Raw genomic sequence first — 25,909 nt, forward strand, 5'->3', positions numbered from 1 at the left:
CTCTCCTCTCCTACCCTAGTCAGCCTAGCAAACGTTCATGAAGCATCATCAGTAAATTTATCAAATTCTTGTTCTGCAGTTCCACTTAGGTAAATAACAAATTGGTCTTTTATGGTTGTGAAGGTACAGATAGTCAGCTGGTGTAAACTGTTTTCACTTCAGATGTACTTATGCCTACTAGCATCCAAAGTGCTACTTAACTCACTGTATATTAAAAACAGTAAGTAAACTGTTCTTGAAAACATCTGTTTTTACAATTGTCAAAGACTATTCATTTTAACTTCTGTTAAAATACTAGTGTTTTCAAGTTTATAAAGTATGTTGAGTCCTTTTATAAAGAAAAACAACAGCAACAAACAAACCCAGAAATATGTGACCCAAATGCTCTGAAATCTAAATTAAAAAAAAAAAAAAATCAAAAGAAACCCTGCTCAACTAAATGGGTTGCTAGTAAAACTCCCAAACTGAAGCATAGCTTGAAGCACAAGAACACCAGGATGTTGTTAGAAATGCACATAACTCAAATAATTGTATGTTCAGGCCCTTCCCCTGCTCCCCCACGGTATTTTCATCACCTGAACTAATGAATTGCAAAGCCTGATAAATTAAGACTGTCTTACAGCTGAAAGTATGTGTAAGTTTGTGTGACAGAAACCTGTCACACAAAACAGCATGGACCTCACTGAGTCCCAGCAGGCAGCTGGGATCCTTCTGTAAAGATGTAGCTGCTGGTTGAAGGCCCAAGGCCTGATTTGTAAAGCTCTAGCACTCAGTCATCTCTTCTTCTCCTAATGTGTTTTGGACTTTCAAAACAATAATTTTGGGAATTTTCAGAAAAACTTGGAAATTCTGCTGGATCAAGCTCCAGGACTGAATGCTGGAAAGGAACCCAGGCTCTGACCTCCTGGAGCCTGCCCAGTAATTGGCCTCTGGCAATAGGCTTAGGGCTTCCTTCAAGCAATTCATAGGGCAAGAGCCTTAAGTTCATCTTTTTGTTATAGGTATAACTGAGAGAAATTGACATAAGAAGACCTCATTAGAATGACCTCAAGGAAAATAACGGTTCACTCACAAATGGCATGAGCAGCACTCAGTCTTATTTTAAAGCCTGCCATTTATTTAGAAATCACTGTCAGTGCTGCTGAATATTCTGAGGGAGATTAATTATGTGATTCTTAGACAGCAGGTTGACTTAGCAGGGATCATCACACTGTCATTACTCCTACGTTCATCTGGTGATGGCGCCCAAATCAGCGTGGGTTTCTGCATTTAGCCATCCTGTAGTAGCTCTCTGAAACTTCTGTGCTGTAGGCATGTTTGTATTGAAGTCTTTACTGTACAAACTACTGTAATGAATATTTTAAAATAATACTTCCAATACCTTCTAACATAGATTAAGAAAGAGACTTCTGGGGAGTAGGGGCTAATGATGCAGTGGCTGGGAATTATAGTATTTTGAAGAAAATTTCTCTCAGGCTTCCTGTTTGCTTCTGTCTTTTGGTTGCTGTTTCTGGGGAAAAGCATTTTGTGACTCTTCAGAGACAAGTAATTTATTTAGGTTCCTTTTACTTCTGTTGCTCCATATGCAAGGTCAAAATACAATATTTTGCACTTCCAATACAAAACTTGCTGTTTTTTTTCCCTCCCAGTTCGGTGATATTTAAAGGAGTGTTTATTTTGCCCTGTAGACAGACAGGGGAAAGAAATCTACCCCATCAAAGTGAGGTGACCATGTTAGGTGTCTGGATTCCCTGCATTCCGTGTAGCTGGTAGAAAGAGAAGGAGGTAGCTCTGGGAGGTGACTTAGTCCACTGAAAATCAGCGTCTGCATAGTGGAACAAGATAACATCATCTGGGCAAAAGCTGGGCCAGCCTGTTTTGTGCAGTGATACTGGGTCAGATACTTTCACGTCAACACAGTATACCTAGTCCTATAAATATGCAAGAGTTTAACTGTAAGTACTTGCCTTGAGTCACAGCACCAGATGCTTATGCTTTGCGTTATTAGAGGATGAGTGATAAGAAATAGCATAATTTCAAGTGAAGTGAATAGATGATTAATTTATGACAAGCTTTCTTTAGTGGTTTAGATTTCTCCGTTCAGATCTGGAACGCTTAAACTCTGCTGTCTTTGTTCTCTGTAGGGTCACACCAAGATCAATGCCTTCAACTGGGCTAAGGTTCGAAAGCTGAGCTTTAAGAGGAAACGTTTTCTTATCAAACTACGGCCTGATGTGAATGTAAGTCCTTGTCAGGAATTGATGAAGTTGGCAAAAGTTAATTTGGTAAATTTCTACTCACAGATCAAATACATGTTTTTATCACCTCAGGAAGATTTTTTTAAAAATAATTATTGCTTATGTTCACTGTTGGTACTGCACACATCAACCTGGCATCTCAGGTGAGCCGTCCCAGCAAAGGAGATGTAAACTGAATGTCACAGAGTCATCTTCTGGCTGTCACTCTGGTCACATCATTGATCATCGTCAATTCTTAAGTTAGAGCATGTAAACCATCTTGTCTCATTGAAGTTAAGACCACTGCTTTATCTCTGTCATAGATGTCAATGAAAGGAAGTTTGAGGAATAGCTCTGATACTGCCAGGCAGATTAGTGATGTCTCAAAGTGGGAAGGATAGGGCCTGTTAAGCCTGAAAGCCAAAGAGCTGGGAAAAAGGGTGTTTTTTTGTAGCATAGCACCTGCTTTGTCAATGTGTCTCTGTAACGTGTGTTGCTTTCTTGCTTACATTGCAAATGCTCTCTCAATTTTCAGAGTTCATTCCAGGACACCCTGGAATTCCTTATGGCCAGTCGAGATTTTTGCAAGTCTTTCTGGAAGATCTGTGTGGAGCATCATGCCTTTTTCAGGCTTTTTGAGGAACCTAAACCAAAGCCTAAACCCGTTCTTTTTTCTAGAGGTTCATCATTTAGGTTCAGGTAAGACCTGCCATTCTTCTTTACACATTTATTGCCTCCCCATTTCAAAATCACATCCATAACGGTCTAGGGTTAAATATATTATTTTCAGTTCCCCCTTTTTACATCGTAGTTTGCTCCTTTATATTTTCTTCTCAGCCAGAACACTGCAAAGAACACTGTGGGGAAAAAGCCTGCATTCGTTTTCTAGTAGCGGTTGCAAAGTAGCTTTTTGGAGGTAAGATATAAAGTATGTAGGTTCCAGCTGGTTTCACATAGGAAAATCCACCTGTGTCCATGTCCACCATAGCTAGCAACTTTTCGGCAGTCTTTGGATCCTCTGCTTCTAGGATGGGATCTTTCCTGTGTGTCGGAGTAGAGATTTGTATTTTTGTTGCGTGTCCCTGTGGTAAACCCATCTCTATGCAGTTAAAAGCAATGGCTTGTCTTTACTCTGAGACCTTTGTGCTTGCAAAGGGTTTATGTGAGATGACCACCTATGCTAAGACCAAGTCAACCTATGATATTTTTAGAGCTGTAGAAAGGTTTTTTAATAGTCGGGTTATTGGCTTTTTTTCTTACACTAGCAGAAGCCTCGTTGTAGATGTCGTATTGTGTATGCCAGGGGGAGGGAAATCCTTTTATTCATAGAGTTTATTTTGTTTGCAAAGCTGATACAAGCTGAACAGCCAGAAACCCTCTTTGCTGAGATAAACTGTACGCTCTAATTGCCTTGCACAAGAACATAGTAGATATGGCTGTTCTGTCTTCCACTTTGATTCCTCCCTGCAAAATAAATGAATTAAGATGGAAGGACCTGTGTTAGGGTAAACAAGCTATAATTGTTAAGTTTCTGCCTGAGTAAATAGAAGACTGTAGGTGCATTCAACTTGCCTCCTGGTTTAGAGTGCAGGTTTTGGCTACGTCCTCCACTCGCTGTGAGCTGTGCTGCGTACATTCAACAGTGTTTTCCAGGCCTTGTGATAATTCAGTTAGTTTAAAAGCCTGTAATGAATGGGTAAGATTTGGATCCCTACTGAACATTCTTGAGGTGCGGGTTCCCTTTACTGCTGTTCATTCCCTTTGGAGTTTATATCTTTGCACAATAGGAAGTGCTGGGCTTTCTCACTACTTTTTCATGGCCTGTAGCAGAAGGGGAGAGAGTGATTTCCAGCTTAATACTCTGCAGAAAATGTATGTATATTCAGTTGATGTGTTTCATATTAGCAACTGAGTCAAGAAATGCATTTCAGTGGTTTTCCTCATGGTTCCAGGATTTACTGATACCAGGTAAGGCTGGTATTTGGCTCTTAAAAGGATTCAGGAATGTTCTTTGTTCATGAGAGGAAAACTTAACCCTTGCTTAACTTTCTATTGTGGTGACTTCCCAGTAATGTAGTACCCTATAAAGGGCACACAACTGAATTTAAGCATTTCTGAAATTACATCAAAAAGTAGCTCCATAGCAAAAAAAGAAGTAAGTAACAGGCAAAATGATAAAAATCTGTATTTATCTGACCAGGTCCACTTATGATCTTACATGAGTTTCTGCTGATAGCGACGGTTACTTTTCTGGTTGCTGTGACTTCATATGCAGGCTGCGTACATGCTTATGGTATATTGTATCGAATGTGGCAAATTTGGTATCTTAGATTGATATTTTAACTGGTTTTCTTCCAGCGGTCGGACTCAGAAGCAAGTTCTTGACTACGTTAAAGAAGGAGGGCACAAAAAAGTGCAGTTTGAAAGGTGAGAGGAAATAAATGAACTATTCCAATATGTTTTAATCAAAGAAAAGTTGTGATTTCCAGCTAGTTATATTCCAAGATCTTTGCACCAGTCCAAGTGAAAAATTCCTTCTTTGCGGGTTTGACAGTTTATCACTTATATAATGTTCCCTTGTTCCTGAATGTTTTGGCAGAAGGTGACATCACCTATAGTTTACTTAAAGTCAGTAGGCTTCAATCGTTTTTTCATGAGCGAGTGTCCTACCGTCATGTGTAACTTCCTCCCATGTTGATTTGCACCCTTTTCAGTGGTATGTGGTGAATGTATGTGAACAGACGTATTCACCTCAGAATAAAACCGAAAGTAACAGGAATAGGTATCGCCAACCTCGAGGGAGAGGTCTCCAGGGAAGGCTTCCAACTTGCTAGAGCTAGTTCTGTCTGAACTCATCTTGCTTGTGGGGAGCTGAAAGTAATGGCCGAAATGCCATAAAGATCATGACAACAGTTCATTGCTTATGACTCGTGTTCTGGTGATAGACCATTTTTGCCTTAGTGCTTCTCCCTTTTCTTACAATGGTATGTTTGCAACACATAATGCATTTAAATTTTACAGAAAGGAGGAATGTTAATATGTTTTGGAGCAAACTTATGAAAGCTGCTATTCAAAGGTTTTGTTTTAAAGGAGGCATGTCTCTTGATTCCTATTTGTAGGAAAAACGGAAATGTTTTCTTACTGTAATTTTTCTTTTATCTCCAGGAAGCACAGCAAGATTCATTCCATCAGGAATGTGACTGCACAGCCTTCAGAACAGCATACAGAGGTGCCAAAACAAGTCAGTGATGTTGATAAAACCCTGGATCATGGCTTTTAAACGTTTCTGGTTACATTACCTTCCACTGATTGCTGTTTTAATACTCTGGGAGCATAGTTTTCTGCTCACTTTCCATTTAACTGGGAGCCCTGGGTGTCATAAGTTTTAGGTTCTGCACGTGGAACAGGTTCGTTTCCACTGTGGAACAGAGTTTTTTCCAGACAAATATAAATAGTAAGCTTGTCTGAGCTGTACTAACGACCATCTGAAAAATTGCAATCCACAGTGTTACTGCTGAGGTCTTAGGTTGTAGATGGTTATTACATCTGGGAAAAATTTAGTTCTTTTTTCTTCACTGGGGGATCTTGTTTGGCCATGACAAAGTGTTTTGTTGTATTAACCAGGGAGGAGAAGAATTATTTCCTCAGAAAAATTACAGCTCTGGACTTTTAAGCTATTATCTCTGGTAGATACCTAATTTATTTGTCTTATGTTAATAGCTGTTATGAGTTAGGAATCTGCAAATCCAATAGCCCAATAGTGGCAAGGTTGCAGCAGCTGCATGTTCCCAGACCCGGCTAGTAGTAAGGCTGAGCATGTATTCACATAAATGCACTTATACAATATAGATACACAGGCAGCAACACAGCTAACACAAACAGAAAAGAGCACTCCCACAAGCACAAACAGTGCCAGCAGCCTCGCACTGTTCCACTCTTTGGCTGATCAGGATGAAAGTTCATTAGTGGAAAATATGTATACATATATACGATATGGATCCCTCCAGCAACTGGTCTTAGACACTCAGTCTATCCAGCAGCAAGCCCCTGGTCCCTCAGGTCTCTCGGTGGCTGGTACCTGGACATACAAGCCCCCGAGGCTCACAGCCCCACTCCAGTTTTTGGCACTCAAGACCTACACACACACACACTCTCTCTCTATGGATTCCTCCAGTACTTCATCTTAGACACCCAGTCTACGCAGTAACTGACAGCTGGGTACCCTGGTTCCTAGTTACCTCGTGCACAGACACGTGCTCATCAAAGGTGTCTCTCCAATAGCTCGTCCAGACTTACGACATTACCAGTAATTGACCCCCAGGCACCATTGTATCTCCAGTGTCTGGCCTAACTTATGGCTACTCCAGTACTTGGCTCCCAACTCTCTTATCCTACTCGCCAACTAGTCCAATTTAATGTTTGCTAGCAACTGCACATTGACCTACCCACCCAATCAATATACACGTGCTCTGGTCTCTCCAGTTGTTGGCATCCCAGGCACACCCAGACCGTGGGCTGATGGCTCTATGGGACAGTACCCAGAGGAGCCAGGTCAGGCAGCTCCAATTCCCTGATTAGGTTATTGGGGTTGCTCCACCTGCCGGTGTTTCTCTGTGCCCCTCTGTGTTTGTGGAGGCAAACCTTTAACCACCTAACCTTACATTAGGTAGAGCTTAAATGGTAGGAGCAAGCTACTAGGTTAAGGTATTTAAGAATGCTGCATGCACCTTCACCTTCCTTGCATTGCTTCCTTTTGATGTTCACAGGCTCTCTCATTCCTGCAAGTCTAAGAACTTCAGAAAATTCTGCTATAAATGCGGCCCATTTCAAAAATCTTTTAGCATTTTAATATTGCTAAGACAAGCTCAGGTAGATGGAGCATGGCTACTGGGCAGACGTGACATATTTCTGTGTGCAGAAAAGCCAGCTCAGGAATTAGTGGCAGGTATGCTCCAAGGACTGAATGTGGGGTCTTCAAAAGCCCACACATGGCTTTTTTAGTGTAAGTAGGCTGTGCAAAATTTGTCTTATGTGTTTATCTTTTTTGTCCCTCCAGCTTCTCAGAATAGTGCGAACAGGTTAATGTTCTTAGTGTTGATGGATGCCTTAGGGCATTGAAACACCTCAGATACCCCTTTTTACATATTACCAAATTCTGTCTGCCTTCTCTTCCCTTGCTTCATTTGTATATTTTTCTGTTCTTAAGATTAGAGACCTCTTTTTTTTTTTTTCTTCTAATTCATTTTGAAGCTTAGTTTACTTACCTCTTCCGCTTTCAAGAGACTCCTATATTGCTGCAAGATGCAGTGCAAAATTCTAGTGCGTAATTACACATAGCCTTTTTCCTCTGGCTCCCTTCCCTCCCAAACCTCTTCCCTCCCACCCTCCCTACCCCTGTGTCTCCCCCCTGCCTTCCCTCCTTTATCTTTCCAGAGCTCTAGCTATGCCTGTGGAGACGACAACGATGCTGCAGCAGTGCAGAGCTCCCGGCAAGGGAAGGAATTAAAGGCTTCAACAGAAGACACTGGACAGCACAAGAGCCCTTCCTTGAAGAAGAGCCCAAAGGAAGGCAAAAAGGTGGATGGAGCAGTGGTATCAACAGTGGAGGAAGAAGAGGAGGCTGCTAAGGACAGGATGCAGCAGAACAGACCTCAGTCACAGCAACCAAGCACAGGTCCAGCTTCCAGGGCTGCTCATGGCAGCAGCACCTCCATTCCTTTCATTGACTGCAGTGATGTAGATAGCGAGTATGATCTCCTCAGAGGACAAATAACCCGGTCATATTCCCAAACAAATGACAATTATGAGGGTGATTTGACCAGTGGTGCCTATATTCACTATAGAGATGAAAATCGCAATAGAGCTAGATACAGGGATTCCTCAGCCTCTATAAAGTCTTCCCAGTATCTCTCTGAAGAGTACCTTGATGATAACCCAGCTAATCTCTCCTTCTACAGTGGGGGAAGCCCCAGGATGCCAAGGCACAGCTCACTGGTTGACGAAATGTTTAGAGGGCCAGGGAGCCGTAGTCCGCTGGCCACTCCGTTGCCTCCCAGTAGCAAAGGGTCAAGCCCTAACATGAGCCTGAGTAGAACTGGCTCTCAGGGTTATGTCTCAGAAAATGGGCATGACTGCAGGGTGAGAACTGGGGAGGAGGATAGCCACGCCAGTAGCTGCCATGGGTATGGCAGATATTCTCCGGGTTCTCAACGGCCTCGTGCACAGAAAATCCCAAATCTGTGCAATAAATCAGTTACAGATCCATTTATCTTAAGCCAGATATCCTCAACCCCTGGGCAGGAGTATAGATCAGAGAGATACTGTAAAGGAGACGGGGTGGCTAAGATGTCTTCTCCAGACGGCAAAATGATGGCCAATGGTATGCCAGCTGGGGCACAGTCAAAGCAGAGCCCAGTCATGCAATCGCTGCATGCCAGTGGCGTGATGGATCACATGGCTGCAATCCAGATGATAGAGGGCTCCACCAGCAGTGGGACAGAATCTAGCGATTCTGACTCGGAAATCATTAACCCCTTCACTCACCCCCTGGTGTTTGGAAATCCCATTGTGCTGAGTTCCTCTCCCATGCCTAGAAATAAGTACTCCTTTGGAAGCCTTCAGCTTGATGAGGAGGTAGAGGAAGATGTGTCTGTTGGCCTCAGTGATGAAGACGGTGTGCAGGTCTTCAGCTGTTAGGGAGCAGGGTATAGGAGACCAGTGGATACTGTGATTGCTCATTGGAGTGATTGCATCTTCTGGGGCTCATGAAGAGTGGCTGTTAATAATTTCAGCGCATGAGCGATTTCAAATGTTATTATTGTACTGACCAGCCAGAGGGAAGAGATACTCAAAATACAATAATAAGTCTCAGTGAAGCTTAACAGTAATGCGTCTCCTCTGAAAGGCAGGAGAAGAGGAAAATTATTACTGATTTAGGTACCTTTGTAAGACTTTGTACACTCACCTATTCTTTGTATGAAGTCATATTTTAGGTATATATTGTAGCTTCTTTGACACTTGACTAGTTATTTTGACAAAACAAACAAAAATGAAATGAAGTAGGTACTTTGTGCTCTTTTGTATGTCTATTACAATTTTTGTTCTCTCCCATGTAAGGAGAGCAACTTATGAGTGCCTCAACAGAGTTAGGTTTAAAAAATTAAACTTACGGTCAAATACAGGCAGCTTGATATTCAAGACCAAGACTTGTTGAAATCCTGAAATATGCTGGAAAATCTTTTCATAGCACGAATGCGTTTGGTCTACTCATCTGCATAACCCATTTTATAATCTTAACTGATGAACTGAGGATACAAATTCAGTATATATATACAGGAACAATGACAGCATTGGCTTTTTCCTCAGTGCATTCAAGAGGCTGATTTGGTGATGGAGATTTTGAAACTCCAAACTCTTCCTTGGGCAAGAAAAAGAACAAGATAAAAGATGTAATTCAAGTGAAAAAACCTGAGATTGAAACAGCTCTAATGAAGAGTGGTATGCGTATTACTTGCAAGGCAATCCTTTCTGTCCTTTATTAGTGTGGTATAAAGATTAATTGGAAGGGATTTTTCCCCCTTATTCTTTCAGTGGAATTATTCACAGAGACATCAAAGTTCTGTTGTGGGTGATTTTTAGTGGGGGGTTTGGAGATGGCAGCTGTTTGATTTTATTTTTTGCTTTGATCATGAAAAATCTTTATCTGTACAGGATCCAATTATTCTCTCATAAGCTACTTTTTTTTAAGAGTGCCACCTCATAGATTTTTCATGCTCTGACACAGAGAATGATGGGACTAGCTGTGGTCCAGGCTGACTGTCTTCTGTACTGTACATAGAGTAGAGAGATTTTGGCACATGTGCAGAAGGACAGAAAGACTAAATCTTGGTAAACTTCCTTTTCACAGGCTAAAAGTATCAAGAATTAAGGCTGTATACTAATAAAATCTGATTCTAGTTTCTCCAAGTTAATTAAGAAAATCCAGATGAAAGAGCTCCTGTACGGAAGGTGTCCTGCAGTTATTAGAGCTGGGAGACAAGATGTGCTCTTTAACACTGGCCTTAATTTTAACTTTTATGTATTTTTCTTGTGGGGGAAGGCAACTAAATTTGTGAATTTTAAGTGATGAACAACAGCATTGACTTAACTGGAGGTCACTTACAGTGATCTGCGTCATGCAGTACGTGCATGCAGCAATGATGAATCCGCCCACATAAGTACTGATTAACAGGTTACAGGACTTTGTAAATCTAGACAATATAAAATTTTCTTGTTTTTACAAAAATAATAAAGTAAGAAGTCTTTAATTTTTCTAATGCCTTGGTCTATGCACATTTTAACAGAGTTTAATCTGAGTGAAGAATATTTAAAAAGATACCTACAGTAGTTAGGCATGTCTTGTTATATACTTTTTTGCAGTAAAATATATCGTTGTGTAAACATAAGTTTTAACCTGCTCATCCCTTTTAGTGTGTTGGTTTTCTTAAAGATTAGATACCTCATTTTTTAACAGGGATGGTTTAGAGCATTTCATTAGACAGTGGTATTTTGGTGGCAGGGAATGCTCTTGTTTGTTCCTGTAGTTTAAAGCATGAATCTAGAAACAGCAGGATTGATAATTAGGGTAAAACGTGCTTGTATATTATTCTAAGAGATGGTGGTTTGTGTTTTGGATTTAGAATAGCTGTAAAATAATTGCCTTGAACTTCTCAATATTTAAGATGAAATATAGCTAGTTGAAGCCTGCGTTAGCAGATAGCGTGAGCATGGGGAGTGGGTGCATGATTCTCCTCTTGATTTTTTTTTTTTTTTTTTTTTTTGCTGCATGTGCAGCAAAAGTACCAGTAGTTACATTATACAGTAAAGTAATAGTGATCTGGACAGATGAATTAATTGCTTTATTAGCCAGTAAAATTAGAGTTCAAGTAATGGATTTACAACAAAAGGATTTGCAGTCGATTCTCCCACTTATGAAAAGTGGATAGGTTTCATATTGCTTGGATTTAAGTGAATATAAAACTTTAAAGGTGGTGTTTACTATTTTGCATCCTTTCAAATACTGTTTTCAGGCCTGATTTCTTCTCTCATATGCCTACAAAGATAATGGGTTTATAATTTTACAAGAACAGACCTGCTGGTAGCTGTAGTTAGCTTAGTTGCTAATAAAGTATCTCAACAGCTTTTTTTCTTCCTTTTGAATATCATTCTCAAAACTGAAATATGAGGATTTCTCTGTGGCTGTTTTTTATAATCTGGCATTTTTCAACTTTATATGTTTTAGGGGTTGTCATTTTAACACGTGGAATTCTTCCAGTTTGAAGAAATAAAGTTTGTAAATTACATAGGAAATAATTTCATTTAGGATGAATCAGTTTTTGCAGCATTCTTATGCCACTGAAGTTCAGTTTAATATCAGTAGACAAGCATTTAATTAAAAACAGTCTGTGGGCCAAATTCCTCCACCAGACATGTGGTTCATATCTGGGCACTTGCCAAGAATGGTAAGTGAGAGAGCAGTTTTAAATGGATGTGTTCACATAGGATCAGGTCTCTCAGAATTCATCTGGGAGTTTGTTTCTGTGGGACAAATACAGAAAGGCCTTGCAGGAAAGAGCTGAAACCTTTGGGCAAGGCTGCAGGTCAGATGAGACACGACGCGGGAATTCTTGTTGGTCTAGTTCACAAAGCACAGAGGGGAAGAGAAGCCTGTCAGTTCAAGTTAGTGGTTGCAAGCATTGGTTAATCTGCATACCCTGGTCAATGGCAGTGGTCTAAACATATCCATGTCTGAAGTCTAAGAGAGGTAGCTGTAGACAAAGTAAAAGATTTGATTCTCCCACCAATTCCAGTAGATTTTGAAGGGTGGGTGATGGTACTTTTGATTCACTGTTCTAAATTTTTTATTCACAAGAATTAACTTTTAAATCCCATTCTCTTGAAGCACCCAGATATCCTTGCTACAAATGAGGGAGCTGAATCCCAGCAAGACCGAGCAGCTACGTCTACTCCAACTGAGTAGTCCTGAGCCACCTACCTCCTATCCTTCCAGAGGATGTGCAGGAAGCCTCTTATTGGGCTGTCCGGACAGCCTGTCACTGTGCTGACCCAACTCTGGCCACATAGTTGAATGAATATGGAGGCTAGTTGCAAAAGCAACTAGGGGTTTGTCTTAAAATAATGTGCAGATGTAGTTAGTCTGTGGATAAAAGGCACTTTTATGATTCATTTTTTGCTATTGCAAGTACTTGACCACGTTCGGTCATTTGCTACAGTGAATGAGAAGTCATTTCACACAATTTTAAGTTTTCTCCAGCTCAGCAGCAACTCAAACTTACTGTGTCCTCTTGGGATCTTTTCCTGGAGATGTTTTTTCATATCAGCCTTTCCTAGAATCTAGTTTTCTTCCGTGACCTGGGATATAAAATTTGGGAATGAATTTGGCTTGATGAAGGGAAACGTGGATAGTTGCAAGTTGATGTAGGACCCAGGAACTACGTAGGATATTGCAGGTATGGAGTTTTGTGTAATTGATATCTGAATGGCCTGGACTGCACTGTTTTCGGTTTAAGTCCATATCCCCTAGCAAACATATCCCTTGGGCATGACCGAAAGGGGTGTTCTCTGAAGACGATTTGCGCCTACTGCTGCCATTGTCTCAAATCACCCATAGCTCATAGGCCTGCCTAACGTGCACCATCCCATTAACCATTGTAGTGCAGGATAAATACAAATTATATCAAAGAAAAACTGGAAGAGAAATATCCGTAGCTGAAAAATGTCAACGTGTAACTGAAAGCTTTTAGGTTTGTTGTATTTGCATGTTCATTACGTGAGCTATATGGAACTGACGTCAGTTACAAAGTAGACAGATGAGCATAATGAAAGAGTTACGTGTTAATAATTTGAAAAATTAAACCAATCCACCATTGTGCCTCAAGGTTAAAGGGCATGCAAAATTAGACAGAGTTTTCTTGACAGAGCAGCATTGGCAATGCTGAACGTAATCATTAGAAGCCTGCAAAGGGTGAAAAAACAATGGTTTGTGAACTATTTCACTAAATGGGCCTAGTATTATTAGACCAGACTGCTTTAGGACCTGTTTTTTCCCCCTTGAATATTTGTGGGGCTGCTTTCTGTTTGCACAGATGTTTGTGGAGCAGCTTTTATTAGTTGAAGCAGCTGTATTCATTCTGAAGCAGTACCATTCATGCCAGAAGTTCCTCTCTGGTCTCTCTGTCTGTATATGCAATTACTTGGTTGTGACTGGAGAAAGTCAAATGGAAAATGGGGTAGACAGATCTAAAACCTGTTTATAGCACCTCCTTTTCTTCACTAAGAAGCAGAGATATTTTAAATTCCATCTTCTGTCCCACGATAAACACACAAACATGCAGAGTCACCATAGTCAACTAGAAATTTCTTCTGGGGGGGTTCAGGGTTGGGAAGAAAAAGGAAAGGAGAAGAATAGGAAATATCTTATGCACACTAAAAGTGTCTAGCCTTATTTATTTACAGTTCCTTTGGCATGGCATGCTCTCCAATCTTTCCCTGAGAGTATAAACTTTCTTAGGGTACTCAGAGAGCAAGAATTGTGTTGATCAGTTGAGCTGATGAAGCAGACCTGATTTTGAATATCGAAAACCAGTGATTCAGATCTCATCAGTATGATTTATATGCAATTAGCATGGATTGTGGCTATTTCTGGAACGTATCTTCAACAGAAGAAAGGATATCTGACCTGTAAATTGTGTCAAATACCATGTTTGTTTAACTAGCCTCATTTGTCATAATGAGGCATTAGAGTGCTGTCAGAGGTGACTTTAGAATGAAATTTTAATTGCTGCAATTTAACTTCTAATGATGAAAAACAAATTAACAATGCAAGTTTTTCCTGACTTTCACACTTGTGTGAAGGATTTGGTTGTCACTTAACTTTGTGCTCAAGGATGTGAGTCTCTGGAGATCCACCTCATTCAGCAGCGTGGTTGTTATTGGCTGGAAAGGACAGTGGGTGTGAAGGTGTGAAGGAAAGAGGTTCTGTGTTCAGGCATGTATAAAGAGAAGGAAGCCGAAGTCCCTTTTAGTCTTCCAATAATGCTTCTCTCTCAGAGCAGCGTAGTTTCTTAAGGCAGCTTCTGTACATTTTAGCATATCTCTTTCCTTTTCATGTAGGGGATCAATCCTCTTCTCCATACCAAATAAGAGAGACCTTAAATATATGAGGGAAGTTGAATCTTCTGGAACAGTTTTTAATACTTAGACCTTTCTTTTGTTATCTGCTGTCAAACACAAGTGGTAGAAGAACAGTCCTTTTGTCAGAAACCCAGCCGCTTGTTGCTGTCTACTACTTGATGATGATGATTTGGGGGTTTCTGATTGTAGGTGGCTGATACACAGTGTTAACATCAGGAGGTCCCAAAGATTAGACTGATGTGTAAGTTTTCTCAAATGTGGGTAGCAGAAGACTCTGGTTTCAGTCAAGCTACATTAGGAAAAACTTTTGCCCATGCTGTCAAGTTCTGGAAAGGAAGAAAATTTAAATCCTAGGAAATTAAAAGTAGCAAAATCTTTCCTCTTCTATTTCAGTAATTTCTATAGTTGCTGAAATATAGCTAGACAAGGGCACATACCTTATTTGCTTATTTATAAGGGAAATAATTCTTGTGCAACATGTGGATCCTGAACAAAGGCATCTTCTGTGTTTCTCCCTGTGGCTAGGCTGTGTGGTGCCATTGATACTTTAAAATACAGAACTTCTACTTAAAAATCAAAGGCATCATCTGAATAAAAAGCCTAGTTTGGGTGGCATGTAGCAGCTCTTTAGAGTATTTTGTCTTCTGTTGTAATTCTGTGGTCTATAAAGAGTATGTAGAATAAGCTTGGTTTATGTTGTTTGTTACTAAAAGCAGTGAGCACTTTCTTTTAAATGTTATGAGGTCTGGGAAACCTGTGTGCCTGGCTGAGCTGTGCATTCACAGGCATGTTTTTCACAAGAGTGTATATCATGGTGGTGTTATTACAGTAAAGGGGGTAAAGACCTTAGGATCATAAATTTGCATGACATGATGGTAAATATTTAGTTTGCTGTAGAATGATTAGAGTTTTAAGGTGTAATTTTTATTGGGGGTAGGGGGTTTTTTTGGTAAATTTTTGGCCTCTGAGAACCATAAAAATCCGCAGTCCCTGCTGATAAAAATTAACTCCAAAGCCAGTAATGATACAGCTGACACTGAACGTGGAAGGTTGAAGGAAAATGAATGCTTTCTGATTCAAGAGCTCTCAAGCTTGTTAAAATTAGATCAGATGCTTTCTTTAAAATGCTGCAAATCCTGTTTTGAGAAGAAAACAGGTTTTTGCCTTTGATAGTTTACAGGAAGATCAGAGGTAGATCTCTGTTTAGTTCAGTGAATGTTAGAGCTCATGCTTGTTGCTTTTCCGTGAGGCACTTAAAAATCTTTGATTAGCTGAATCCTTATTTCCCCCTTTCCTGCTAAAAAACTCACCTGGACCCACTAACAAAAGTTCATAAGCTTGGCATTGTTTCACCTATCCAGCCCTTTCCTGATTTCTGTGTGTGCACATGCATAGATTTTTTTAATGAATCTTAATAGTCAAAATTAATTTTTAAAATTGAAAATGCTGGGGACTTCATTCTCATTTTTGTCATTTGTTTAATACCGTTTAAAGAGAAACATTTTTTGTTTCATTGTATGCACTGTTTTGTCAGCATGTACCTCTCTGGGAGAAAAAGCCTTTTCAATGTTCTGTCTATCCTCAAAGCATGGTGTATCTTCTGTTCCTTGCATTGTTTGGAGCGCTGCCTCAATGTCCTTTTACTGCAGAAATACCTATTTGTATTGGGAGTACCTAATTCCTCTTATTACAGTGATCCTGTCTCATAGAGCGCTCCTCACCTCAGAAGTGGAGAAAACCCCCACCGGGTTGTGAGTCTCAAGTTGAGAAACCACACTGTGTTGAGGAGCAGAAGAATGGAGGGAGGGGGGAAGGCCTGGTTTTGGGGACATTTGGGCTCCATTGAGCACAATCGGATTGCCCTTCATTTCCTCATGAAGGCTGCACCCAGCGATGATCAGCTCCGTCTGCCGTAGCTCCTAAGCAGGATCACTGCAGTCTTGGGGAGATGTCTTGTTGAAATGGACAGTATCTGTGGCGTAAGCTTACAAGGGGGACTCAACGTTTTCAATTCCATTGTAGCACTGTCTCATGTTGGTTTAAAGACAAACAAAAGCAAACCAACCCTAACCCTGGGTACAGCAGGGAACCCTTCTACATGTTGCTCTATTTCTGTCTGGAAAGATCAAGGCTAGACAAAGGAGTGATGCCCGCTGACCTTGTATTCTTCCCAGGCTGTAATGCTCACTCTTTGTTCTTAAGATGTGAGTATACCCTGCTGTAGGCCAGCAGCAGTTACTGTCTGATTTCACACTCACCGCTGTCTAATACTGCAGTACACCAATAAAGCATGGACCTTTACCAACTAAAGAGGTTGCTGGCTACTAAACCAACAGCAAGCTTGGTGAGACTATAAGCATGTCAAGCCATTTAACTGTGTATGCATGGAATTAATTTTTTTTTTATTATTATTTTTAGTTTTACCTGTACTGAAGGCTTTTACTCATTCTAACTGGTATTTTGCTGTAAAACTGTCACTGGTTTAATTGTTCTGTCCATTTGCTGGCTGATGCTTTGTCCTAAGTATGAGGAAATTGGTTCATTGAGAAGGTGCACCATTCTCCCAAATCCCTGCCACTGACTGCCACTCCTGCCATGGGCATGCGTTTTGAAGCTGTGAACTCAAAGTGAACCTTTCTCCTTTCATGTTCCTCTTCAAGCCGGGCAGAGTTACTGGTTATGTGTGACATAGGATCTCTTCCTGAGTTGTTTTTTCTTCCCGTTCCTCCTCAAATTTTTTGGTACTGCGTTCAGGGTTGTTTGTACATAAATGTATGGTTGATGTATAACTACTTTTCAAGATCTTTATTTCTAACAAACTGTATCCAGCACTCCAGCTTGTTTTGTTTAATGAGGAAGAGGAGTGCAGCCTGATGAACTGGTGTCTGTCAAGTTTCATGGAAGTCAGTGCAGGTTTGTTCTTGGGTTGAGGCAGAGCAGAGCAGGCTCTCCATCCCATGTCTCTTTTAGCTCAGCAGTGTGACTGTGCCTGGTTCACAGCTGGGGAAACAAGGGATGGACACTTTTATTAAACTCTTGTCCAATCTAAAGTACTTAAGTCATCAGTGAAGTGTGTATGAAAACTGCTGCCACTTCATCTGACGCTGTCTGTCCCCCATGTCATTTTGTATTATGTGTCTTTCTCTGACCAAAACTTATAGATAGAAGTTAGAGGTATACAACCACTGTGACTATGGAAAATTAAGCTAGACCTAACCGTGTGGCCACAGCAGTGACAGCTCTGTCAAATGCTTTCTTATTAAAGAGCCTTCATAAGCGGTATGCTCAGTAATGCAAAGGACGAAGGGGCAACAGTTTGGGTGTCATCTATCAGACTGGTGTTCAGAAAACACTGATCTGCCCTTAAAGCAGAGTAACTGGGGTCTGGATATCACAAGCTTCCCCTGGCTGCAGAGCAGTCTGTGAAGCAGCCCTAAGAGAAAGTAAGCCCTGTAACATTCCAGGTATCGAGAAGGGTGCTTTTCTGGCTCTTAACACATTTTAACTTCTAATAATAAACCTATAAACCTTGAGAACAATGTAGCCCTCAACAGTTCAGGCAGAGTGAGCACTGTAGATGTACATGAAGTTTTCTGTCAGAATTTCAGCCACCTTCAGTAATGGTTGATGTTTTCTCTCAGTTTCCAGTGAGTAATTTTCACTTCTTGGTACTCCACAGAGGACAAACGTACCCAGGAGCATCTTAACACGGCTGTACTGTTCCTTCCTGTTAAAACACAGTGTGTAGGGATGGGAACTGTTTCTTTTGAAGCAGATGCAGAACACTAAATGACGCGAGTATGTCACTCAGCAGTTTCAGGAGGAAAGGAATAGAGGAGGAGTATCTTCAGGATACATTGAGTCCCATTTATCTTCCTCACAAAGAGGAGACCCCTTCCTTGTTAGGTTAGTCTCAGGAGGGATTTCAGGTCATCTTATGCTGTCTATGTAGCCAACAAAGAAAGAGGCAGCAGGCAGTTCGGTTCACCTATGATTTGAATTGACCTCTGGGACAGACTTTCTTCATCATCTGAAAGGTACTGGTTTGAACTTTTTTTTTTTTCCCCTGGTACTGGGCTTGTTTTAAAGCAGTATAGCTCAGCCTGCTCAAGTCTCCGTAGGTGCCAACCTCAACACCAGTCCCTATGGTTTAATGTTTGTGCATGATGGGAGCCTAGAGTAAAGCAGATACTGCTGGTGGGATGGATCCCAGCTGGCCAGCCAAGTGCAGAGCCTAGCGTGCCCACAGCTTGCCAGCCCTCCCGTGCACTCCCACCACCAAATTGCAGCAAGCAACTGTGATGTGGTTTTGGACAGAGTTATAGCTGTGATTTTAGCCACTGGCTTCATTTGACTTAGCATATGGAACATGTATGTTGATGGGGAGTGATTTGAGACACATGTAAAGCTAGGACGATAACCCATAGTTTCATGTCCTGTGGCCACGTAAAATGCCATTGTTGTTTTGTAGGTTTGTTTTTAAGTTAGCTTTCAATCAAGGTTTATTTTTTCTGTCACCTTCCCTACTGCAGTAACTTTCCCCAATGTCTGGAGAGCAAACTAGCTCAGTGGAACTAAGAACCACTCCAGGTATTTTGGCATTGATGGGCTAATCTGGCATATCGTGGTAAAGTGCGTTCTCCTTATTTGCCACTGTCATCAACCAATGTTTGTTTCTCTTCTTAAACCCAAGATCAGAGAAAAATTGGAGCACATGCTTAATTCCTGCCTGCTCCACCAAGGATATCGTTTTACTATGTGCTTAAGCAATACTGAGATAAGTATCCGTCTGTACCTGTCTCTTGGTTTGTGTGTATATAGCTGGCTCCATTATATTTGAAAGATGGTTCAAGTCTGAATCTAAATAAAAATCACCTGAAGTATGAGCAAAGGCAATTCCATGTTACTGGTCGCAAACCTTTTAGGCCTCCAATGTGCTGTGCAGTACCACTTGATATCTGGCAACTGACATGCTAATAATTGCCTGTCAATCAATGTATCCTTTAGGGTAAAATGTGAGGAATTCCAGTACCTTGTAAATAAGATTGGTGTTCTCCCTTCTGCTTCTGTTTATATTCTGCAGTATATAGTTGATGAGTAGAGCTTGTATGAATATATTCTTCTGTGGCAAGGGGTCAGATGAAACACTGAGGAAAGACCATTCGGTTAACACAGGTTATTTGTTCCCCATGTCCATGAAAACGAGCAAGTCACTCTGTAGCATTGCCATGTCCCATCAGCATGACACGCGTCCTGATTGATTGGCGATGGGGGAGAGAAGACCTTCCATCTTCATTTCCTCATGACTTACTGACTTTCTCACAGCAGAACAAGTTTGTTTCCCATCCTTGCCAGAACAACGTCCAGTGTGTTGATCTGTATTGCTGTGTTGGTTGTAATTAGGCCCCAGATGTGCTAACGTAACAGCATTTTGAGGCCCTTTTGCAATAGAGCCACTTTCTTCGACTTAGCTTTATTGTTTACTTGTTCGGCATATTGGCAGATGGGGGTCTAACTGAGCTCTTGCTTGTAGGTGGTGGTTGGAGTTGGTCACTGCTCAAGTCCCCATTGATACCAAAAAGGAGGATATAGCATTTCAACTTGCTGCAGAATAACTTTTTGCAGCAAGAATGTCAGTGATGTATTGGTGTGCACGTCTTTAATCAATGGGGTGTATACTCAATGCTGTGAGCCACCAGGCACGTTTTTTGTGATACTTTCCGTAATATTTTTTCCAAGTTCTGTCTTCCGAGTGCAGGTTAGGAAGTCTTTTTAATTCATTGTCCATTTAATATTTTATAGTTTGAAGTACTTGAGTTGTACTGATAAAAATTCCAGTACATCAGAAGTTAGATCTAGGATTATAAATAGGTAGGTAGATATGTCGATATATCTATATCTATCTATCACAGATAGGTGCTATTTAACTTCTAGACTATAATGCCTGTGAACTTCTCACAAAGGTGCAAATCATTTATTTGCTGTCGTATGACAGGCATAGTGCCAGAATTTTTGTTTCCACATTTGAGGTGATACCACTTTTCTTATGTCTTTTGTAATGTAGAGTTAAGTACTTTTAACCTTACAACCTTGCTATTAATCTGTTTCACTATTTCTCAATGATGAATTCCATTTCTTTTGAAAACACTGTATACAGTTGTGTGCTAGTGTCAATAAAATTGACATTTGTGTAACAAGCTGTGGCATTTTCTCAAATTTCACTGAACATTGATTTAGTGTGAAACTGTCGGTAAATCCTTTCTTGCTAGCTGTGATAATACAGACCTTTATTTCAGACAAATACTGCTTTGACTTTGATTTATAACAGGCTACATAATTGTCATGATTACGTAAACTGATAACTGTATTGTTTTTTTTTTCCTTCTCTTTTCAAAGGAATGACATATAAACATGAACTGGTTTGGAACTGGAAAACATTCATGTTCTAGCAATAAATCTTGAGTTCTTCCATAAAATAAATAGGTTTTACTACTGGCCTAATTATATTTATTGGTGCCTCTCTTTACTGGAGTATCTCAGCTGTGTTGTAGCAACAGGAACACTTACCTATCATACTCTAGGGAGGACAAAAACACATGATAGTAAAATGTACCTGGCTTAATTACATATGGCGATGTATGTGTCTTATATTTAATACTAGACAGCCTGTTAGCTGTGGTAATCAAGAGCTTGTCATATTTTTTTGGTTGGATTTTAATGTATGATGCCAAAACAGTACAGACTGTAAATGTTCTTCCATGTGACAGATCCATCTTCTAAAACAGGTTTAGATTTTCAGAGGTTTGGAGGAGGGGATAACTGGGAGAACACTGGGCATTTTTCACAGACTCTTTCCTTTGTGCAATCAGTAGTCTGGCTGCCTCCCAGAAGACAAAATGCTCATTTCAGTAGTACTTAATGTAGTGTATATGAATCCATGGAAGTGTAATTAATTGTCTAATTCTTTAATATTTTTAATCCAAAATTAAATGGGACTTTATATCTGTGATAATTTAAAGTTGTCGTGCTTTGTGCATTAAAAGTATTGCTTTTCTTATGTAAATGTAATGCTAGCATTTCCATCCCAATCAATCAGAGGAGCATGGAAAGACTTACAAGGTATAATATACATACTTGTGTTGTGTGTAGAAATTGGGGAACTAGTAGTTTTCTCCCTTCCTGTTAGATCTGACTGGTCTTAGCAGCAACACTGCTGTAGAAAGTCATAGTTTCTTTTTCTCTAGACTTCCACTAGATAAATTTGTTCTAACTTGTGTCCTGTAGCTCCCTATGAAGTACTGATTTGAGTCTTTGAAGTTCTACTTCACTAGAAAGAATGGCACTCCTAGGGTGACTCCCTTATTTGTTGTATTTATTCTCTTTCATAGAGTGGATTACAATGGTGAAAAATTTGGTATTAATATGATGTTTAGCAGTAAATATTGCAGCTCAGTCATGTGTGCCTCGATCCCTTGCCTACAGAGACACTAATTTCAGCCAGTTTCATCAGCTAAAAGAACGTCCCAGTCCCTTGGTTAATGCAAGCGGATGCAGTTCCTCTGGCTTCAAGTCCATTTGGGCTAGTTTGAGGACCTTGATCGCTGCATCTTGTAGTGTAATTTCACATGCTGCAACTTAAGGTTGTAACTCTTTTTGGTACTTTCTAGAGAGAGCCTGCCCTAACTGATTTCTCTTTTACCATTTTTTTAGCAGGTTCTCTGACCGGCAGCCCTCACCTTTCAGAGCTTTCCATCAATTCCCAAGGAGGACCATCGGTGGCAAATATGTCTTTATCTCCAAACTTGAGCCCTGATGCCAAGCAGTCATCTCCCTTGATCAGCCCTTTGCTGAATGACCCATCATGCATCAGGACTGACGATGAAGAAGAGGTCAAAAGAAAGGTAAGGCAGAGGTAGTTGGCCTTGGCTCTCTCTCGACGTGTGTTGTTTGTCAAAGTGACTAATATCTAGACCCCCCTGCAGCTTCCTCATCGTAGATCCATGCAGATAACTTGAGTTGGGTCACTCGGTATCTGCTGTCCTCAGTCACTGTATGCCCAAAAGCATCCCTGTGCTCCTGAGGCCAAACTCACAGTTTGTAGCCGGTCAGGCCAGAACCACAGAACTGCTGTAGCTGAGGGCTCAGTGCCCTGGATTCATCCTCCTGTACAGAGGTGCAGGAGTTAGGGGCCCCAGCTACTCCTTAAGCAGGCAGAGAGAAGATACGTAGCTCTGTGTCCCTAAAGTTAATGTGAGATAAATCTGGGCCAGTCCTGTTGGTTGCAACCTTAAGAGCTTGTTTTGACATCATCTCCTGTAAATCTAGCTTGTTTTTAAGGAGTGGAGTTTGGTAGTTTGTTGTAACAAAACAGTCAACTCCAGTGTATTACTGGAAGGAGAATTTCCAGGTGACAGAAGGAAAAGGAACAGCACTGAGCCTGTGCAAGAGTGTCCAACCCAAGCTCTCCAGTCTGTCTCTGCTGGGAGCACCACTGGGAGAATTTGGTTGTGGGAGTAGAAATGCTGTCTTTGAGCCACAGCCTGCAGCGTTCAGCTGGGAGTGTTTGGCTCAGCCCCATCATTGCAGCAAAGCCATAAGGCAGCATCGCATCCAAAACTGCTTTTTGAAGACAGAAGTGATCCTGTCTTAGCCAGGGTGTTCTGGGTGTCTGCTGGCGCATCCCTCCTGTGCTGCAGGGTGAGAGGGGGGTTGCTCTTTTCCTTCTGTTGCCTTGTTTTCCTCCTGAGAAAAGGAAAAAGGTAGGAACTCAGATGGCTTTGCTGGAAAGTGGGAGGATGTGTAAGGAAGATCTCTTTTCCCACTGTGCATAGTTAGCAAGATAGGTGAGAGAAATTTGCAAAGAAGAAAAGCCAAGAATCGGTTAATAGACTGATGATTCTCCGTGCCAGTCCAAGTTACAGCAGCCAGTGACTGCTGTAGCTTGTACCAGCTGATGATGGTTCCTATGGGGTTGTATACTGACTAGGAAATGCCCACAGGATCTCCCCTTGCAGCCCTTTCCAGCACATCCTCTGCATCACTAATTTTCAGGGCGGAAGTGTGGAAGCAAAAGATTTATGGATGTTTTGCTCTTCCTTTTTGCTTCCTGAGCAACACAGAGCAAGATCAATTTGAATCCTCTGGCTCTTCAGAAAAGAGGTCAAACCCACTTTTGCCTCTTGGATAACACAGGAGGATTTGGGTTTTTTTTTTCCTGAAATTTGAAATCTGTAGCTTACTGTAAAATTACTCCCCTCTTCCACTGTTAGGTTGTCCAGCTGCACTGGGAATGTCTTACGGATTTGATTTATTTTTTTTAGAGTATTTTTACTGTGCATTCTTACCCCGACAATGAAACTTACAATATTAGGAAGAAGTTTTTCACTTTGAGGGCGGTAAGGCTCTGGAACAGGTTCCTCAGAGAGGTTGTTGAGGCCCCATCCCTGGAGGTGTTCAAGGCCAGGCTGGACGTGGCCTTGGGTGACCTGGTCTAGTGGGAGGTGTCCCTGCCCATGGCAGGAGGGTTGGAACTCGATGATCTTCAAGGTCCTTTCCAACCTAAACCATTCTCTGATTCTATGATTAATTTTTGTCATTTTGTCAAATTTGACATTCGTTGAATTTGATTCAAATGGTTATCTAGCCTGCAAAGGATTTCTTTATGAGCTTCAGAATATGTCCTGCTCTGGGCGTGTGGAATAAGCTGAAAGGAACATCAGCACACCAGAGCTGTAGGAATCACTTTGGCAGAAAAATGTCTCTCAAGAACCCATAGAAAGTGCTTGTTCTCTTGTGTTTGCAAGGAAGGGTTATTTCCAGGGCTTCGGGGCTTAGGAACATTCAAGTATGAGTCACAGTAACCACAAGCAAGGGTCACTAGTTTGTAACTCTCTTGCTGATTATTGTCTGCAGCTTTTTCCTACAGAAAGCAGCTCCATAAAATCAGATGAAAACCTAATGTGTTTGCATTTTGCAGCGATTCCCAACTGAGAAAGCTTACTTCATTGCTAAAGAAGTAGCGACCACAGAACGAACATACCTGAAGGACCTTGAAGTCATCACATCGGTATGTTTACTTGAGCATTACTCATGAAACATGTGAAGCTCTAGTCAGCAGTAGTATTTCATCTGCTCCATTTAACATCTTAGCTGTTCCATGGTACTTTTATATTCTGTACTGTAGGTATTCTCTGCAGTGCACGGGAGTACAGCTCTAGGGAGGAAATAACACAAAACCCAGAAAGTAGAGATTTGCACTGTGGTTAGAAACATGCGCTATGAAACTGCATCAGGTTGAGGAACTTGGGACACGCTTCAGTTATTTTTTTCTTGCTCTCATACTTTGTGGTTGTAATTACTAAAAATGCCTGTGGGCTTTCAATGACTTCTCTTAAAACTGAAGTAGCTCCCTAGGGGGACATATAAATGTTTTCTCCTGGATTAAATGTCCTCCATTTAACATGAAATATTGTGGAGTACCATTTGAGTGATTCTGATGTTTCAGTAAGAGAAACTGTCTGTTAAACGAGTCATTAATCTGTAGCATCTCATCAGAGTGTGACTGTTAAAATCACCAAGGCAAACGTGTGCTTTCTTTGCACACACACCAACAGTCTTGTTTAACTTCCAAGAATAATGTGCACAAGGTTTGGCCTTAAATAACAGTTGTCTGTAAAAGTACACTGTATTCAAAACCTCTCATAGTATTTCAGCAGGGCTGCCAGCTCCAGACCTCCCAGCTCTTTAATCGCCTGGCGTGTGAAACTCTGTGAGGTGCACTGCCACCTCCTGCATTGAGTGTTGTGGTAAGGAGGACGTGCTGCAAGGAAGAGTCTGTTGGTACCAGCTGGGAACCAGGGAGAGTTACCTTCTCCCCAGCTTCTCGTCTGTTCCAGGAGCCCACATGGCAGATGCAGCTGATCTGACGGCAGCTTAGACTTGCCAATGTAGGCTGGAGCAGCATGGTTGTTGCAAGCAGCAAGATAGCTGTCACTCCACTGCCTACTTACCCTGGCTTTCTGGGAAGCCAGGCCAACGAGGGAAGAGGCCAGGTTCTGTGGGACAGTGGTCATTGCTGCAGTCTCAACAGCAGCTATGCTGTTTTCATCTTCTATTTCACCCAGTGCCTGCAGAAACAGAAAGTTTTCATTCTTCAGAGCTAAACCCCTTTTCCCACCCTGGCCTTTATTCTTGTGGTAGCCAAATTTGAATTTGCGGTGCCACCAAGAGGCATACCACTGGCTCTGAGGTAATCATCAGGCCCATCAGCTGTGCCCCACAGATGTCTGACCCAGGAGGCCACTGAGAGCGAACGAGTAGTCAGCATCATTGGAAAAGGTAGAAGGAAGGAGTGTTGTGCATGAATTTTGAGACTTGGTAGGAGTGCAGATCTTCAACCTTATCTCTACTCAGTGCAGAGATAAAGCAGGGGAGAGGGAGACTTCAGAGGGGTCTCTCTTTATCCCAGGTCTGGGTGAGCT

General features: G+C 41.3%; 1 protein-coding gene across 2 annotated transcripts in view; it reads left to right on the forward strand.

Moving 5' to 3' along the window:
- Positions 1–25,909, forward strand: part of FARP1 (FERM, RhoGEF (ARHGEF) and pleckstrin domain protein 1 (chondrocyte-derived)) — a 168,844-nt gene that overhangs the window by 113,379 nt on the left and 29,556 nt on the right. Inside the window, exons 8-14 of one of the 2 annotated variants that reach the window (XM_009891776.1) lie at positions 2,145–2,240; positions 2,773–2,936; positions 4,596–4,664; positions 5,403–5,487; positions 7,671–7,911; positions 22,143–22,330; positions 24,406–24,495. In XM_009891776.1, coding sequence (XP_009890078.1) covers positions 2,145–2,240; positions 2,773–2,936; positions 4,596–4,664; positions 5,403–5,487; positions 7,671–7,911; positions 22,143–22,330; positions 24,406–24,495 — 933 coding nt within the window. Of the gene's footprint in view, positions 1–2,144; positions 2,241–2,772; positions 2,937–4,595; positions 4,665–5,402; positions 5,488–7,670; positions 7,912–22,139; positions 22,331–24,405; positions 24,496–25,909 lie in introns of both variants that reach the window. The other variant, XM_009891784.1, reaches the window with a different exon arrangement.

Source organism: Charadrius vociferus, unplaced genomic scaffold (genome assembly GCF_000708025.1).
Source record: "Charadrius vociferus isolate BGI_N301 unplaced genomic scaffold, ASM70802v2 scaffold110, whole genome shotgun sequence".
NCBI lineage: Eukaryota > Metazoa > Chordata > Aves > Charadriiformes > Charadriidae > Charadrius > Charadrius vociferus.